The sequence below is a fragment of the Megalobrama amblycephala genome, linkage group LG9 (assembly GCF_018812025.1).
Source record: "Megalobrama amblycephala isolate DHTTF-2021 linkage group LG9, ASM1881202v1, whole genome shotgun sequence".
NCBI classification, from domain to species: Eukaryota; Metazoa; Chordata; class Actinopteri; order Cypriniformes; family Xenocyprididae; genus Megalobrama; species Megalobrama amblycephala.
The window spans coordinates 22,957,453-22,977,237 of NC_063052.1; the positions used below are offsets into that span (position 1 = coordinate 22,957,453).

Genomic DNA, 19,785 nt, shown 5'->3' on the forward strand with positions numbered 1-19,785 from the left:
CACACAGCTAAAATAACGAAGGAGTGGCTTCACAACAACTCCGTGACTGTTCTTGAATGGCCCAGCCAGAGCCCTGACTTAAACCCAATTGAGCATCTCTGGAGAGACCTAAAAATGGCTGTCCACCAACGTTTACCATCCAACCTGACAGAACTGGAGAGGATCTGCAAGGAGGAATGGCAGAGGATCCCCAAATCCAGGTGTGAAAAACTTGTTGCATCTTTCCCAAAAAGACTCATGGCTGTATTAGATCAATAGGGTGCTGCTTCTAAATACTGAGCAAAGGGTCTGAATACTTAGGACCATGTGATATTTCAGTTTTTCTTTTTTAATAAATCTGCAAAAATGTCAACAATTCTGTTTTTCTGTCAATATGGGGTGCTGTGAGTACATTGAGGGAAAAAATGAACTTAAATGATTTTAGCAAATGGCTGCAATATAACAAAGAGTGAAAAATTTAAGGGGGTCTGAATACTTTCCGTACCCACTGTACATGTTTAGAACGACATGAAGATAAGAAATTCATGATTGAATTTTCTCTTTTAGGTGAACTAGGGACCAGAGGCATATCTAGAATCTAGAATATCACAGAGACAATGAGTGGGCTCTTCTGTTCTGTTGAAACGATATTTTGAAGAAAGTTTGTAACCCAGCCGCTTTGGGCCACCATTGACTTCCATAGTATTTTTTTCCTACTATGGAAGGAGGAATGGTGGCCCAAAGCAGACTTCTTCAAAATATCTTCCTTTTACGTTCAGCAGTACAAAGAAATTTATATAGGTTTGGAACAACCTCGGGGTGAGTAAATGATGACAGAATTTTCATTTTTGGGTGAACTATCCCTTTAAGACATGCGGTGATGTTTGTGTTTTTTTTTTTTTGTTTTTGTTTTTTTTTTCTTTTCTTCAGACCCTCATCACAGAGACATGTACATCAACAGCAGTGACTATCTGGCATTACTGAACAATGAAAGACCAAATCCCAACTCTACTGGTAAGACAGCAGATCACAGTTCCAGCTTTTTTTTTTTTTTTTTTTTTTTTTTTTTTAATCTTCTGAGGATGATAATTGTGATTTTTGTGGTTTTGTGTGCCAGAGCTTGTTTCCTTTTTTCAATGACTTTTATTGTTTGCAGTGTTTATTACTGGTTTGTGATGTAATATTCTCCTTGCACAGATTGGAAACAAAATTTTCTGCGCATTAAGAAGCTGGTGCTGATTGGTGGTCCCGATGATGGGGTCATCACACCTTGGCAATCAAGGTTGTTTAAATCAGTTTTTTTTTTTTTTTTTTCTTATAACTTAGATTTTCAGAAAGTTTGAAACATGGTGGTCATTTTATACTTTTTATTCTCAAAGGATTTTTATGATGTGTAATGTTCTTGCTTTTCAGTCAGTTTGGTTTCTATGATGATAATGAGACGGTCGTTGAGATGAAAAACCAGAAAGTAAGCAAAATTTCATTTAGCCTTTTTTGTAATTCCAGAGTGATATGTCCTCTCTTCTTTCTTTCTTTCTTTCTTTCTTTCTTTCTTTCTTTCTTTCTTTCTTTCTTTCTTTCTTTCTTTCTTTCTTTCTTCGAATCTTTCTTTCAAACATGATTGCAATCCTAGACATGGATTGGTCAGTGTAACATTTCTGCACCGATCTAAGACAACTATTAACGTAGACAGGAACTACTGTGCATTCAGAAAGTATTAAACCCCTTAATTTTTTTTTTTTTTTTTTATAATTCAAGTTATTATTTTCATCAGGTACATGACAAATTCGTACAAAACACAGATTACAGATGTGTAGATACACATAGGGCCAAGATATATATACAGTGGTTGCTATCAACAAAAATAAACAAATACTAAATGAGGGAAAAGGGACAGAGAGGAGAAGAAAAAAACAAACAAACAAACAAACAAACAAAAAAAACACACTGATCTTGCATACACATAGTACAAAATAATAAGAAGTCAAAGTTATTGTGTCACATAGGACCAAAAATCTTCCCAAACAGGGATACCCACTGGGACAGATGCTCTGTTCTTATTATGTAGTTTGCAAAGCAAACGTTCATACGAGGCAGTCTTTGTCATTATGTTGACCCATTCTTTTAACTCTGGGGTTTTAGGAGTTTTCCAGTGTTTCAAAATGACTCTAGCCGTCACAGAGACCCCCACCATAATCACTGCGAACTCTCCATTTGAAATATTTGGCATCTGCTCCCTATCTCCCAATAGACACAGTTTTGGTGATAACGGTATTGTTGTTCCAAGCCATTTACTCAAAATATTTAGAGTTTGGTCCCATAAAGGCTGAATAATTGGACACTCCCAGATACAGTGGATAAAAGTACCTCTGTCTTTTTGACATTTCCAACAAGCATTATTATTTGTCAAACCCATTCTATTTAGTCTAATAGGTGTCAGATAAAACCTGTGTATAATTTTGTACTGTGTAAATTGCCCTCTGGCTTCTCTTACATATTTACCTGCATTTGACAAAATATTTTTCCATTCTTCGTCCCCAATAACAGCCCCAATGTCCTTTTCCCATATTGTCTTTAAATTTGTCCATACATTGCTGAGCACATGGTTGGTCGTCCTGTAGAATATAGAGGCTTTTTGTTGGGAATGAGGCAGTGTTAGGAAGTCCAAGATATGGTTTCCGTCCGTGTACTGGATTTTTGTAGAAACACAATTTCTAATTTGCAGGTATTTCCAGAAATGTTCTTTTCCCTTCAGATTATACTTCTGTACAAGGTTATTATAGGACATAAACACACCCTGTTCAAATAGATCTGCCACAGTGCATAAGCCATTCATATGCCATTTCTTCCAGTACAAAGGTGATTTCCCGATACAAATAGCAGAATTATGCCACAGGGAAGAGTATGGTTGTTTACATTGTGATATTTTATGCATCTTGTGAATTTTCGCCCATACCTCTCTGGAATGCCTCATAATAGGATTTGTGGTTATGTCTGAACACTGAGACAAATGCTCAATAGGGCTGTATGGCCAAGACAGAGTTTTCTCAATAGTAACCCAATCTAATTGAGTATTATTGTTCCAATGTTTGGCCAATTTGGCCATTTCAAAAGATACCTGATAGAGCCGAGGGTCTGGTAGTCCCAACCCTCCCTTATCCCGAGAAGCACATAATTTGTTAAGCTTTATCCTGGGCCTTTTCCCATTCCATAGGAAACGTTTAACCATTATATCATATTGATTAAAAATCAACTGTGGTGTTGTAAGTGGTAGCATCATAAGCACGTAGTTAAGTTGGGGCGAAACCACCATTTTAATTATATTCACTTTCCCCCATAGAGTTAACTGGATTTTCCCCCATTTCTCCAGGTTATTTCTTATGTTTTGTAAAAGTGGTGCCAAATTTAACATAGGAATCTCATCTAAATCCCTGCTTATCTTGATACCTAAATATTTTATCCCTGTTGGGATCCATCTGAAGCCAAATTTAGTTAGCACATTTGCATTACATATTCCGGATATAGGCATAGCTTCAGATTTTGTCCAGTTAATCTTATACCCAGACACTTTAGAATAGGATTGAACTGTCTCCATTAAATGAGGTAAAGACTTATCTGGATCTTTTACTAAGGCCAAAATGTCATCAGCATACAAAAACAGTTTGTGTTCTTTGTCACCTCCCTTTATGCCTGGAATGTTTATATTAGCCCTAATAGCGATGGCCAATGGTTCCAATGTGATGTTGAACAGTAATGGCGACAGCGGACATCCCTGTCGTGTCCCCCTGGTAAGATCAAAAAGTGGGGAGACTTTACCGTTGGTAATCACGCATGCCTTAGGTGTTTTATACAATGTTTGGACCCACTTTATGAAACATGGCCCAAACCCAAAATTTGACAACGTTGTAAATAAAAAATTCCCAATGAACCCGATCGAACGCCTTTTCTGCATCGAGTGAAAGGGCAACAGTTGGTTCGGGTTCTTCACTGTTTAGCCAAATTAAGTGTAGTAACTTTCTCATGTGGTCTGTTGATGACCTATTCATCATAAAATCCAACTTGATCAGGGTTTATAATATTGGTATCCTGGCCCTGGTAATATTTTAATTTACTTTGTACATACTGACACCTAGTGGTGCCTTTAAGAACTCTGTCATTTTATTAATACAGCAGCCATATTGGATTTCAGAGCTCATGGTGCAGAGTGTAGAGGTGCATCCATGTCCATCCTTGTTGTTTTACTCTTGAAAAGGCACAATCTGTAAGTTTAATCTATCCAGTAACATATTATTGTTTATTCTGTTTATGATTGATTGTATATCTCACCATTGTTATATTCTAGATTATGTAAAGGTGATTCATATGTATCTTACATACTGTTTTGAGATATGTGAGGTAACTATAGCTTTGTAAAGATAGCATTTTTTCAATATCTTTGTTCATTTTGGTTACAGTTTCACAAATTGGTCTTCAGTAAAGAAAGTTTGACCCTGATTTCCGTCTGCGACCTTTACTGAGCCTTTGTTTAGCTCGCTGCCAAAGTAAAATAAGAAAAACGCAAGCTGAGGGCAGAAGAGTGAAAAGATTGACTTCGTATCAAGAGCCTTATAGTGGACTACATGCACACTATCTTCTGAAAGATCCAGAATGTCACACTCGTCGAAGCACAGCCAGGCATCTAAGCTGGAAACCAGGTCAGAGGCTAAATCTTCAGCCAGTAACACTTCATCCTCACGTCGCTCCCATAAATCTAATGCAAGCCAAGCTGCAGCTGAAGCACGCGCAAAGGCAGAGGCCGCACGCACAAGAGCTGAGTTTGCAAAGCGTCAGATAGACATGGAGATCGAAAAAGGCTAGGATCGAAGCAACGCTGAACGCTCTGAAAGAGGAGGGTGAAGCTGAAGCAGCTCTCGCAGCAGCAAGGGTGTTGGAATCTGCAGCAGTTTGTTCAAATTATGAAACTGAAAGGGGCAGTTCCGTTGCTGTGGAACGTACTGATGAATACATTAGAAGGCACTTTTCTCTGAATCAAAATGAGAAGAAAGAAGATGATCAAGCAAGTGCTGAGCACAAAGACATTCCTGGAATCATCCAGATTACTCCTGATGCTGTAAATAACACGAGCAGACATGAACAAATGGGGTATCAGCATACAAGGCAGCCGAATTACTTTCCTTCTCCTGTGAGGAACCCCTGCTCCTCAAGTACGCCAGCACCTCGATCCAGTGAGGTGTCTGATCTTGCAGTGTTTCTTGCACGCCGTGATCTACTCACTAGCAGCTTTAAAGTGTTTGACAACAAGCCAGAGAATTACATACCCTGGAAAACAGCGTTTATGAATGCCATTGATGGTCTGAATCTAAAAGGCAATGAAGAGCTTGATTTGCTTACCAAATGGCTAGAAGGTGAGTCCCTTCGACATGCTCTGAGAATAAGAGCAGCCCATGCACATGATCCTGAAGCAGGCCTCAGGCACTTGTGGCAACGTTTAGACAAAAAATATGGTTCCCCTGAGGTAATTGAAGCATCTTTATTCCAACGTTTAGAGAATTTTGCTAAGATTTCTCACAAAGACTTCAATCAGTTGCAAGCACTCGCAGATCTCCTCCTGGAAGTGCTAGCAGTGAAAGAAGAAGGCAATCTACCTGGTCTTGGATTCCTCGACACATCAAAGGGTATAAACTCTATTGTTGAGAAACTGCCTCACAATCTTCAGGAAGCATGGATAGTTAAGGGAACAAAATACAAGAAAGACTATCTATTTCATTATCCACCTTTTTCATTCTTTGTTGAGTTTGTTAATGAGTATGCTGAAATGAGAACAGATCCCAGCTTCGATTTTCAATCTTCCAACACATTGCCTCTTAAAGCTGAAAAAATCCCAATAAAGCAGTCAAGATTCAGATCTTCTATCTCTGCCAGCAAAACGGAGGTTCAATCAAACACGTCTGTAAGTTCCGACATCAGTCCAGTTGACCTGACAAGACATTGTCCCATCCATAAAAGGAATCACTCACTAGTGAAATGCAGAGGTTTCAGAATGAAGTCCTTAGCTGAAAGAAAAAAGTTTCTCAAGGAGAACTCTATCTGCTACAAGTGTTGCGTTTCCTCAGATCACAGGGCTAAAGACTGCAGGATGATTATCCACTGTACAGAATGCAATAGCAATGATCATGTCTCTGCACTTCATGATGGTCCAGCTCCATGGCTCAAAAATGAACCTACTGTACCAACAGAGGCTCAAGGCGGGGAGCAAGAGGAACCAACCTCCACAGTGACCACATCCGTCTGTACAGAAATATGTGGAACAGGGCTACAAGGAAAGTCATGCTCAAAAATCTGCCTAGTCAATGTTTACCCTGCCGGTCGTCCTGAGGAAAAGAAGCGCATTTACGTCATGCTAGATGATCAAAGTAACCTCTCTTTAGCGAGATCAGCCTTCTTTCGCATGTTCAATGTTCAAGGTGAAGTCTTCCCTTACACGATGAGAACATGTTCAGGCACAGTTGATACTAGTGGGAGGAGAGCAAAAGACTTTGTGGTCGAGTCCTTGGATGGGAAAGTGTCAATGAATCTTCCGACACTCATAGAGTGCAACTCGATCCCTGACAATAGAATGGAAATTCCTACTCCTGAAGCCGCTGCTTACTACCCTCATCTTCAAACTATTGCCTCTCAGATACCTTCACTGGATCCTGCAGCGGATATTCTCATTCTCATAGGGAGAGATCTTATCCGTGCACACAAGGTCCGCAAGCAGCGCAATGGGCCCCACAATGCTCCATATGCCCAACTTCTCGACTTGGGATGGGTGATTGTAGGAGATGTGTGCCTCAGTGGAGCTCACATACCCATGGTGAGCACATTCAAAACTAGTGTGCTTGAGAACGGCAGGCCCAGCTTTCTCATGCCTTGCAAAAACAGCATCTGTTCTAAAGAAAGGTTCACTAGTGAAGATCCCAGGCTCTTTATAAAGAGCACAAAACGATCTCATGACATTGGAAAGCATATCTTCAAACAAACCAATGAAGATAATATGCTTGCACTATCTAAAGAAGATGAGGCTTTCCTGGACATTATGGACAATGAATTCACCAAAGACGATGCAAATAGTTGGGTGGCTCCACTCCCGTTTCGCTGTCCCAGAGCGCGTTTGCCCAACAATAGAGATCAGGCTGTTAGTCGTCTCTTATCACTTCGTCGTACTCTGAAAAGGAAGACAGACATGAAGCACCATTATGTGGAATTCATGGAGACAATGTTCAAAAAAGGACATGCCGAGACTGCCCCCCCTCTTAAAGACAACAAGGAATGTTGGTACCTCCCAAGTTTTGGTATTTATCACCCACAAAAGCCAGGGAAGCTCAGGATAGTGTTTGATTCAAGCGCCCAATACAACAACATATCCTTAAATCAAGTTCTCCTTAAAGGTCCAGACTTGAACAACAGCCTGATAGGTGTGATCATCCGCTTCAGATCAGACTCCTATGCTGTGATGGCGGATATTGAACAAATGTTTCACAGCTTTCTGGTCAAAGAAGAACATCGAGATTACCTGCGCTTCTTGTGGTTTCGGGGTCACAATCTTGATGGAGACATTGTGGAGTACCGTATGAGGGTCCACGTTTTTGGCAATTGTCCCTCTCCATCAGTAGCTGTATACGGGCTCAAGAGAACAGCTGTAGAGGGAGAACAGGAGTATGGAAGTGATGCAAGGCTCTTCATTGAGCGCCATTTCTATGTGGACGACGGGCTGAAATCATTCAGTTCGGAAGCGGAGGCCGTTGATGTGTTGAGCAGAGCTCAAAAGATGCTAGCACGATCCAACCTCCGCCTACACAAAATTTCATCCAACAGCCACGTCGTCATGAGAGCTTTTCCGAATGAGGATTTAGCAACTACTCTGCAGGGCCTTGATCTTGGTGTAAACTCACCAGCCATTCAGCGAAGCTTAGGATTGTGCTGGGACTTGTCAACAGATACATTTGTGTTTCAAGTTTCCATCAGTGACAAACCTTACACTAAGCGAGGAGTGCTCTCTACCATCAACAGTTTGTACGATCCTCTAGGATTTATAGTACCTGTAAGCATCGAGGGTCGCTCCATCCTAAGAGACATCTCTGGAAATGCAGATGATTGGGATGTTATTCTGCCTGAAGAGAAACAGGAGCGATGGCAAAAATGGAAAGATTCACTCAAACATGTGCAAGGGCTGAAAATCCCAAGAATGTATACCTCTACTTCATTATCTACTGCACACAAGAAAGAGGTCATCATTTTTTGCGATGCTTCCACTAAGGCTGTAGGTACAGTAGCTTACCTGAAAGTTACTGACGCAGATGGTTTTAGTGAAGTTGGTTTCCTCTTCGGCAGAGCAAAACTTGCCCCAAAGCCAGATGTCACTGTCCCTCGACTTGAGTTATGTGCGGCTGTACTAGCAGTGGAAGTAGCAGAAATGCTTCAAGAACAGCTGGATACAAAGCTGGATGATTTGAGATTCTACACTGACTCCAAGGTAGTGCTTGGATACATCTTCAATGAAACAAGGCATTTCTATGTTTACGTTCACAACCGAGTGCAGCGCATTAGGCACTCTACACAACCTCATCAGTGGAACTTTGTGCCCACTCATCTTAATCCAGCTGATGCAGCTAGCAGAGGGCTTTCCTCCGAGCAACTGACTTCATCATATTGGCTTACAGGGCCTCCATTTCTCCTTCACACAAGGCAAGACGAACTTGATAAAAGGCCTTACATCCTTGTCAGTCCTGAAACAGATGCAGAGCTTCGTCCTGAGTGTGTTACCTGTGTTACTAGCCTGTCACAAAGAAACCTTGGAAGTGCAAGGTTCCAAAGATTCTCCAGATGGAGCTCCCTGTTAAAGGCTGTAGCACGACTGCAACACATAGCCAAATCTTTCAAGCCCGGTACAGGAAATGTCTGTCACGGATGGCACATTTGCAACAAGCATAAGGAGGAAGAGCAGCTAAAACAGGCTAAAGCTACGATCATTCAAACTGTCCAGACAGAAGTCTACAGAGATGACTTTAAACGCCTAGAACAAGGTCGATCTGTGCAAAGGTCAAGTCCTCTCAACAAACTCTATCCATTCATTGACACAGAAGGGTGTCTCAGAGTAGGAGGTCGGCTGGGGAGAGCTCAACTACCATCTGAAGAACTGAATCCAGCTCTCATACCTGGTAAATGTCATGTTACCCAGCTTTTGATTCGACACTTCCACGAGAAAGTGTGTCACCAAGGCCGTCATCTCACAGAAGGTGCCATCAGGGCAGGTGGCTACTGGATTGTTGGAGGTAAGAGATCAGTTAGCAGCTCCATTTTTAACTGTGTCACCTGTCGCAAGCTGAGAGGCAAGCAAGAGCAGCAGATCATGGCAGATTTACCAGCCGACAGATTACACATAGACCCACCATTTACATTTGTGGGTCTGGATGTCTTCGGTCCATGGCCAGTCGCAGCCAGAAAAACACGAGGATGCCAAGCAGAAGCTAAAAGATGGGCAGTCATATTTACTTGCATGACCACACGAGCGATTCACATAGAAGTGATCGAGTCTATGAGTGCTTCATGTTTTATCAATTCTCTGCGGCGTTTCTTTGCCATCAGAGGCCCCGCTAAGATCCTGAGGTCTGATTGTGGAACCAACTTTGTGAGAGCCTGCAAAGAGCTACAAATTGATAAGCGAGGTTGCCAAAACACAAACATCCAAGCTTACCTATCGGATAACCAATGTTGTTGGCAGTTCAATCCTCCACATGCTTCACATATGGCAGGGTCCTGGGAGCGCATGATTGGAGTTGCCCGACGTATTCTTGATGCCATGCTCCTGCAACATAGCCCTGCTAGGCTCACACATGAAGTTTTGGTAACATTCATGGCAGAAGTGAGCGCAATTGTGAATGCTCGTCCCTTAACTGCAGTCTCCACTGATCCAGAACAACCGATGATACTAACGCCAGCAATGTTGCTCACGCAAAAAGTTGGAGCCCCACCAGTACCACCTGGTCAAATTGAAAATCACGATCTATGCAGAGCTCTGTGGCGTCGTGTTCAGTATTTAGCCAATGTCTTCTGGGGAAGATGGAAGAATGAATATTTGAGTGGACTTCAAGGACGTCGCAAGTGGCGTACAGCTAAGCCAAACCTACAGAATGGAGATGTTGTGCTTCTGAAAGATGCCCAGGAGAAAAGAAATGACTGGCCAGTTGGGATCATAACTAAAACCTACCCAAGTGAAGACGGCAAAGTTAGAAAGGTTGAAGTAAAAATCATAAAGAAAGGTGAACAAAGGTTCTTCCTGAGACCAGTCACAGAGGTGGTTCTTTTGGTTTCCAAGGAAACAAGTTAGATTGGTAGCCTAACAATCTTGACTGTACGATGTTGACATTTAATTACTGTTCCGTAAGTCTAGTGTGACATCTATTGATGTCAGGCGGGGAGTATCCTGGCCCTGGTAATATTTTAATTTACTTTGTACATACTGACACCTAGTGGTGCCTTTAAGAACTCTGTCATTTTATTAATACAGCAGCCATATTGGATTTCAGAGCTCATGGTGCAGAGTGTAGAGGTGCATCCATGTCCATCCTTGTTGTTTTACTCTTGAAAAGGCACAATCTGTAAGTTTAATCTATCCAGTAACATATTATTGTTTATTCTGTTTATGATTGATTGTATATCTCACCATTGTTATATTCTAGATTATGTAAAGGTGATTCATATGTATCTTACATACTGTTTTGAGATATGTGAGGTAACTATAGCTTTGTAAAGATAGCATTTTTTCAATATCTTTGTTCATTTTGGTTACAGTTTCACAAATTGGTCTTCAGTAAAGAAAGTTTGACCCTGATTTCCGTCTGCGACCTTTACTGAGCCTTTGTTTAGCTCGCTGCCAAAGTAAAATAAGAAAAACGCAAGCTGAGGGCAGAAGAATTGGATAACACCTTCTCTAACCGTAACGCCAGAATTTTACTTAAAATCTTACAATCTACATTAATCAGGCTAATTGGTCGATAATTTGAAGGTTCAGTGGAATCTCTGTCTTTCTTAGGAATCACAGATATTAGAGCATTGTTAAAAGAAGGGGGAAGAGATCCCCTAGTATATGCCTCATTATATACTTCTGTTAGGATGGGTGTAAGTAAATCTATATACTGTTTATAATATTCAATAGGGAGCCCGTCTAATCCTGCTGATTTACTATTCCGCATAATAGATACCACTTTTCTGACTTCAAGTTCTGTTATTGGACCTTCTAACAAACTCACCTCCTCTGAGGACAGTTTAGGTAGTTTGAGATTGGAGAAAAAACTTAGCAATTCTTCTTTTTTAGGATTAATATCGGCAGTGTACAATTCCTTATAAAACTGCTGTAATACATCATTTATTTCCTTTGTTGATGTAACTATTGTATTTCCTTTCTTAATAGCTGCTATTAAATTACATGTATTCTTCTGCTTCAACTGTCTGGCTAGCAGTTTACCAGTTTTCTCCCCATCTTCATAGAAAGTGGCTCCCAGTCTAAACAAGGTGTATTCTACCTTTTTATTATACATTTCCTGAAGTTCAAATTTAAATTTACAAATATCTTGATACAATTGATTTGAAAAGCATTTGGATAATTCTTTTTCATAATTCTTAATTTTGTTATCTAATTCCTGTATTCTGTCCAGGTCCTCCCTTTTCCGTTTAGATGCATAGCCTATTATCTTTCCTCTTACGTATGCTTTAGATGCCTCCCATTCAGTTGATCTTCTATCAGTACTACCAGTATTAATTTCAAAAAAAGACTGTAAATCTTCTTTTAACGATAAACTAAAGGCCTCATGAGATAGAAGTGAAGTGTTTAATCTCCATCTGCCTTTTCTCTCTTTGTCACAGTTAATATCAATGCCTAACTTCACAGCAGCATGATCTGATAAAGCGATAGCATTTATTTTGCAGTGTGTAACATGCTTTGTCAAGGTATTCGAGATCAGAAACATATCAATTCTGGAGTGGGATTTATGACAATGTGAGTAAAAGGTGTATTCCCTCTCGCGCGGATTCACAAGATGCCAAATATCCACTAACCCATTATCTTCACTCAGCATATGAATTGCTGCTCTGTCCTCAGGATGTGGTTGGTTACTAAATTTACTTTCATCTAGAAAAGCATCCCAAACTTGATTAAAATCTCCGGCCAGGATTATTTGACCTTCCATTTCCCCTAAAGTCTTGTTTACTTCATAGAAAAAACTAGGATCCCCTATATTTGGTGCATAGATCTTACACAACATCACTTTGATACCGTTTATCTGGGCCTGTACACATACCATTCTCCCCTCACAGTCTTTAACCTCACCAGTCAGAATAAAATTTAATTTCTTGTTCACTAGTATAACAACGCCATTCCGCTTGCTGGAAAAGGAACTATGAAATACCTGTCCGACCCACCCATATTTCAATTTTAGAGCCTCTTCCCCTTTAAAGTGTGTTTCCTGGATAAATGCGATATCCACTTTATTATGTTTCAAATAAGTCATAACTTTGCCTCTTTTTATAGGATTCCCACAGCCTTTTATATTCCAAGACATGCATGTTATATAATTCCCCACCATAGTGCACTATGTAATATCAAGGGGGGGAAAAAAAGAAAAAAGAAAAGGGAATACCAAAGCCACTGTTGTGTATATAACGTTAGACCTGAATGTACATTGCAACCTAGCAAGTATAATAACAAATTTTTAATAGTAAACTTTGTCATGACCGAACCTTTTTTCATGAATTTACAAAAAACGAAACAAACACAATTAAGTAACATAAAATGGTCCCTTAAAACGCAAACTGGGAGCTCTGACCGATATCTGGTCTTTAAACCAAAACAAAAAAACAAAAAAGCAAAAACCGTTGCAAAAATAACACGCAACAACAGAAAATAACTCCTACTGGTCCGCGGGGCACCCCTCATGCAGCCGGTTGTCGCTGTCCAGCTGCACGCTGCTCGGGCAGCACATCATCTAAAGCTCAGAACCCACTCGCGATTAACTTCCACTCATGGTTGACTTTTTTATGTTCCTCACCGTCCGTACGCATTACTGTCTAAAAAGGGCATACCTGTTTATGTCTCGCTATTGCACAATGTGCTGATGAAACGTTCCGCTTCCTCGGTGCTGGTAAAACTACTGTTTCTACCTTTCCAAGTAAATCTCAGGACAGCGGGAAAAGCAAGCGTGTACCTCACATTTAGCTGTTGGAGCGCTTTCTTGGCAGGCAAAAACATCTTTCTTTTTTCAGCCAACTCCCTCGTCATGTCGGGAAATACAGATAGCTTAGCATCTTCCCATTCAATTCCACGGCGCTCCCGCGCTGACTGTCTCAGAAACCTAATCAGCACCGGTCTCTGCGGTTGATCCTCACTCGGCATGGGGGCCAATATACGATGAGCCCTCTCAATTTCGAATTCCCCCTCCATGTCGATCCCCAGGCCTTCACTCAAAACTTTCTTCACACATCTCTCCAGGGTGCCGTTCATCCCATACTTCTCTTTCAGCCCTACAAGCCTTACATTGTTCCGCTTACTATGGTTCTCAAGCATTTGAACACGATCCCACAACACTTTTATCTTCTTTTCTTTGGCATCTTTATCTGTCGCCAGTCCCTCTTTCACGTCCTCCAGTTGTGAAATACGGCCCTCCGCCTCGTCCATCCTGACTGATTGTCTCTTTGATAGCGATTGTGTCCGCTGCAACTACCTGAAGGGTCTTACTCATTTTGGTAACTTCAACGAAAACTTTCTCCAGGCTCACTTTCGCGTCAGTCTGTTTTTCGGGCGGGCTCAGATCTGCTTTGGCCTCCATCGGAGGTGGAGTACGCCTGGTCGCCATTCGGTTTGCTTCCTTGAAATATTTGGATGTCGTCGTCATCATAATACAGACGGAAACATGATTAAGTTCCTAGAGTTCGTGCACATGGACGTTTTCAAAGTATTTTTCAACAAGATGTCAACAAGTTCTTCATAAATTATATATTAATTGGCGAGTAGATAAGAGCTTATCTAGAGAGCCGCCATCTTGCTTGAGGTACTCACGTGACTCCAAACCCCTTAATTTTTTACAGTTTCTTATGTCTTAAGCTAAAATGCTTAAGCTAAAATTGCACTCTGCCATTAAGCCCCAATTTCTCAGTTTGGCTGGGAGACCAGCTCTAGACCTGGTTGTTCCAAACTTCTTCCATGTAGGAATTATGGAGGCCACTATGCTTTTGGGAAACTTTAATGCAGAAGATGTCTTTTGTAGTCTTTCCCAGATCTGCCTCGACACAATCCTGTGTCTGAGCTCTGCAGGCAGTTCCTGTCAGGTTTTCTGGAAGGAAGGACCCAAGACCAGACAGATGCTTAATTAGACTTTCTTAAAAATTTCAGAAACTGAAACAACATGAGCCTCCTGGCTCTGGGCCAACTTAAGAGCATAGACATAATCATAATAATCAGACATAATCAGCCAGGTAAGGGCCAAACCAGAAATTAAAAATCCAAATCCAAATTGTCAGCAAGAGGGGAGGTCAGACAGGTGAGCATGATTAGAGCCAGTGAAGAGAGCAGTACCAGAAGGGTACCGGGATGTTATATATATGTTATATTAACATCCGGAATCGGGATGTTATATTGGTCAGCACCAGGGTGGGCAGTCCTGAGACCCATATGTTCAGGAGGAGACAAATCAACAAAAATCAACACAAGTGAGAGCAGGTGAGAGAGACATCAACTGAGTGCGGCCACCACATTGAAAGAATGAAAACAAAAACAAAGAAGGAGAGATCAAACCCAAATCCTAAAATTTCTTTTAAATTCATGGCATATTTTTTCTCTCTGATATGCATTTTAAGACCTTATATAGACTGGTGTGTGCTAAATCATGCCAAATCGATTGAATTTGCCACAGATGGACTTTAATCAAAGTGTAGAAACATTTAAAAGATGATCCAGATAAATGGGATACACCTAAGCTTAATACATCCATCATAGCAAAGGATCTGAATACTTGCATCAATGCAGTTTTTATGTGGTATAGAGTGTAGATTGATGCGGGGGGGAAATGATTTACAGAATTTTAGGGTAAACACTTTTACAGTGTCCTTGTTACACATTACCTGTAGTAACTTTAATAATAACTATAAATTGTGCATAATTATATGCAACTGTAAGGCCCGCCCAATCGGCGGTTTCCCACAGGACGGGGAAGGTTTCTTGCGCGTTCCGTCTTTTCAGCGTGGCAAAGTAGTTTAATTCCAAATAATCTTTTATCTGACTCCATGTTATTATGACCTCGAATTTAGTTTAGAATGTCAATTGATTAATAATTTGGTCATTTGTATAATAATTTGGCTTTACATTTGAATATTCTATTTAACTCTTTACACTTATTGTACTCGTTCATTCGGACCTCGTTCACTCGTTCCTCGCACTAGCCATTCATTAATATGCGGGCCCACGATCACAAACTCGTCAGTCTTGGTCACTAGACAGAGGTAATTGACTATACTAATAGAGTGCCGCTCTCATGCTTGCTTTCTCTAAAAGTATTTGGTTTAGTCCCCCATAGATCTGTATACACTTGAATTAAAGTAACACTAACTCTAGTCAGAGGTCACAACCACTACTACAGTTAAGCCGACCAATATTACTTCTCTTATAGTAGCTTTGGTTTGGTTATGCCATAGTTTCCCATGTACACTTAGCTAGAGTAACATTACAATAAACAGAGGTAAGGCTCACCCTATTTAGGTTGGTCGATTAGTTGTCCTAAGCGGAAATTCCATTTTAGCCTTTACAGTCTAAGTACACTTGAACTAGTGCCAAGTGTTAGTCGGAGCTCTAAAATCACAGTCGGTGTGCCCTATGCTCCACTCAACTGGACTTTAGTCCGTTACTTACCTGACGCAGATTTGTGGTAACAATGGATAATACATCGTAATCTACTGAAGTCAATAATTTCAGAGTAAGTCAGAATAAATCAAATGTGACAATTTATTAGTCAGGTAAATGTATCATGCCAATTACATAATCATTTCAAAGGTGATCAATACCAAACATCAAATGCTCAGAAATAGAGTAAGATGCATACCTGACACTCCTAGACACTCAGCAATGAGGGCACGTCTGAATACAGAAGCGCCCTGAGCCTTTTGCAACATTTCCCTAAATACTCAGACCAAGACAAAACATCCCCCAATGTGAGTCATGAACTTACAATCAGAATTTGCATTGACTAGGGTCACAGACCTCAGGGGTTCGCACCTTGCTGTGGAACAGGAGGTAATTTAGATGAAAGACCCTGGGAAAGAGGCACACCCATGGTTGCAACCAAAGTATCCCTAAACTCTTAAAACCTTTAATACCTTTGGTTTACTTTCATGTAGACGAGACCATTGTACCAGTTGCACTGAGACATTTCAAATGATACCAAACATGACTGTTAATTCATTTGCATTGACAGAACATTATAATTTGTATATGATCTTTTTAAGTGAACTGAGTGATGGGAAGAATGTGTAAAGGGAAGGAAGTGGGGGAGAAGGAGCAAATGTGAAGGAAGGACAGGATGGAAAGAAGCTTTCCCGCAACTTCAATCTGTGGGGTGTGGAGACAAATGGCTGTATGTGTTTGTGCTGTCCATATCTCAGGAGATCAAAGTATCTGAGGATCTGTTGATCTTACACAACTAACCCTAAACCAAACCCTAATTCTACCCCAACCCTATCGAAAGTACATGTAGTTAACTTATATTACTCAATACTGTATAATTACACTGCAACAAGGACACTTTAAAATAAAGTGTAACTTATTTAACATAAGGCTGCAAGAAAAATGTGGAAAAAATTAAGGGGTCTGAATACACTGTGCATATTTGCAAAAGTGATAACTAATGAATTCACATAATAAAATAATGCTTTAATTGAAATGTGTGTCCTTTAATATTTTTATTAGGTAGTAGCAGCAGTAAGACACTCAAGGCTGTGCTGCATTGTGAATATAAATACATGTTGTGTTTAACAATAACCTTTATATACCTGAATACTCGATTCTGATTGGCTGGAAGGTGTGCAATAAAACCATTTAATGCACAGCTAGCCGTAGATTCACTTTATCCTTATCCGGGCCTGTATTCACAATATAGAACAGCTTCTTGTACCCACAGCTTAGGTCATAATTATCAGCTTTTTCTCATGATTATGGCATGTTTTCCAGGTGTTTTTGATGGACTTATTTGGGCTGAAGACGCTGTATGCACGAGGGGATCTGGCTCTTTGTTCGATGGCAGGTGTTGCACATGTCTTCTGGCACTCCAATGAAACTGTGTATAAAACCTGCATTGAGAAATGGCTTACGTAGATACTGACACACACAAAGAACCACACATGATCACTACAGATCATTCTCTATTATTAATTTGAATACACGGTCTTACACATATTGTTACAGTATGCTAATGCATTGCATTAGAACATACATTTCTGTTACTGTGCCCATTGAATGCCTCTACAATGAGACATAAAGTCAGTTTTGATTATATGTTAAAATATACACGTAGAAAGGTAAACACTAAATATAAGGAATAACCATCAGTGCCTGAGGGATACATTTCTCATTTTGCTAAAGGGTTTGGATCTTAATCACTATTTTTCAATGTGTGTAGATATTTTTTTTTTTAATTCCTCTTTTGATTTATGTAACGTGTTTGATGTGGCCTGTGCTGCTGCAGTAACATTCAAGCCTTACATTTAATTCATTTGACATGTTTTGCGCTTTCTGCACATAGTAAGTGCAATGAGAAAGGAGAGAATGAGTGGGAGGAAAAAAGGGAATAAGTAAAGGTAATATGAAAGGAAACTCATGGTAATGCTGTTGCATTTGCTGTATATAACATTACCTCTCACTTCCCATCTCTTGTTCACCATAAAGGGATTTGTCTCTGAATATTTAATTCATATTAAATGTCTGTGTTAGGATATTTTACTGTTATTTCATGCTTGAAGATTAGGATATTTTACTGTTATTTCATGCTTGAAGATAACCTTGCTTTAACAAGGTGTTCTATTCACATAGTATTCACTTAGAATGATTCATTTTAGAATGATTACTAAAAGGGTTTGCTATTTTTAAGCACAATTTGATTATAATGCATTTAAAGGTATGCTATACAGATGAGTACTGTACAAGACATATTTTGCCATATTTATTGATATCATAGCAGTGTTATGTATATTTTTTTATGTTTTAGACTGTTTTAACTTGTTGTTGTTTTTTTTTAATTATTAAATGCTTGCAATTGGGGGTTAATGGATAGTTTAACAAAAATATATTGTCTGAAATAGAGAAGTCTTGACCATTGAAGTACACTTTTCAGCTAAAACTGATTTTGTTCAATATTTCACACTTGGCACCATGAAGCATCTGCAGATGTAAATTTTGTAAGTGACTTAAGCTGCATACCAGTTTGCTTTACTGTTTTTACTTGAGTTAACGTTCAGAATAAAACTTTTTCTTTTCTTTTTTTTTTTTTGTCAACAGTGTTGTCATTTTGATGAAAGATGCCCATGCAGTTCTTAATACAATTATTTTAAATGAGTGGTTTGTGACATTGAATGAAATTTCATGTGAAAATATTTCTAAGGTGTGACCCCATAATAAATATAACTTTGCTATCCAAGTCCTAGTGTGTGACATTACATTTATTCCTATGTAAATGTGTACATTTTTGGGTAATCTGCCCTCATCTTTATATGGCATAAATAGTAAGTGTTGTAAAAAAGCCATATGAGTAACATAAAGCAGTCAATAACAGTTTGTATGTGTCATTTATCTGAGTGGGGATATACAGTTGTGGTCATAAATTTACACACACCTTGCAGAATCTACAAAATTTTAATTTTAACAAAATAAGAGACCCCTGATTATTATTACTTCCCTGAATAAGCTATTTTAGTTTGGAAAATAAAATAATTTAAAATATAGCTGCAAGCAGCAGTCAACAGGTTATGAACTCCAATAGCTCATTCATTATCTTGAAACTGTGATGACACAAGATAGAATTAGATTAAACTGCTTACAAAAATACACCTGAAACACCTGACAGGTGGTGATGTTACAAATGACACTGGAGCTTCAAAGCGTGTATAAAGTTTACAGCTCAATTTCTCTGTTTTCAGAGAAACACGTGAATGCTTCACTGTGTGTCAGAATGTTTGAATCCAGACCACTACTCTGGGTTTATGGAAGTTTCAATCCATTTACTAATATATATATATATATATATATATATATATATATATATATATATATATATATATATATATATATATATAGGCCTATTGCCTAGTACATTATCATATATTCTGCCATATTAACACTATAAAAACAATAAAATAATTAGAGCACCATTTACTTGACTCAAATAACTGTTGGTATAGACCTATTTTGTGGTGGTAGAAAATGAGTTTTCCTCCACTTGTTACCACTATTTTTCTGCCACAAGATGGCACTGTTTTCAATACTCTTGCTGCTTCAAATCTTTTCCTGAAACAATTTTTCCCAGAGGTCACATTTGAAGGCTTCATACTTGCATACAATACTGCAGATAAAGCTTAAGCATTTATATGTCTGATAAAAATGGAGAAGCGCAAAACTGTGTATTGCTGCATCCCAATTCGCATACTGTCCTTCCTAAATAGTATTCAAAATTAGAATTAGTGTGTCCCAAATCATAATGTTGAAATATTCCAAAGATACTGGAATATTAGAAT

The 19,785-nt window shown here is 39.4% G+C and overlaps 1 protein-coding gene across 1 annotated transcript in view; it reads left to right on the forward strand.

The window, feature by feature from the left end:
• Positions 1–18,692, forward strand: part of ppt2b (palmitoyl-protein thioesterase 2b) — a 54,216-nt gene extending 35,524 nt beyond the window's left edge. Inside the window, exons 5-8 of the mRNA XM_048202187.1 lie at positions 910–993; positions 1,177–1,261; positions 1,393–1,447; positions 17,231–18,692. Of these exons, the coding sequence (XP_048058144.1) occupies positions 910–993; positions 1,177–1,261; positions 1,393–1,447; positions 17,231–17,374 (368 nt within the window). The 3' untranslated portion in view covers positions 17,375–18,692. The remainder of the gene's footprint in view (positions 1–909; positions 994–1,176; positions 1,262–1,392; positions 1,448–17,230) is intronic.
• The last annotated feature ends 1,093 nt before the right edge of the window (positions 18,693–19,785 follow it).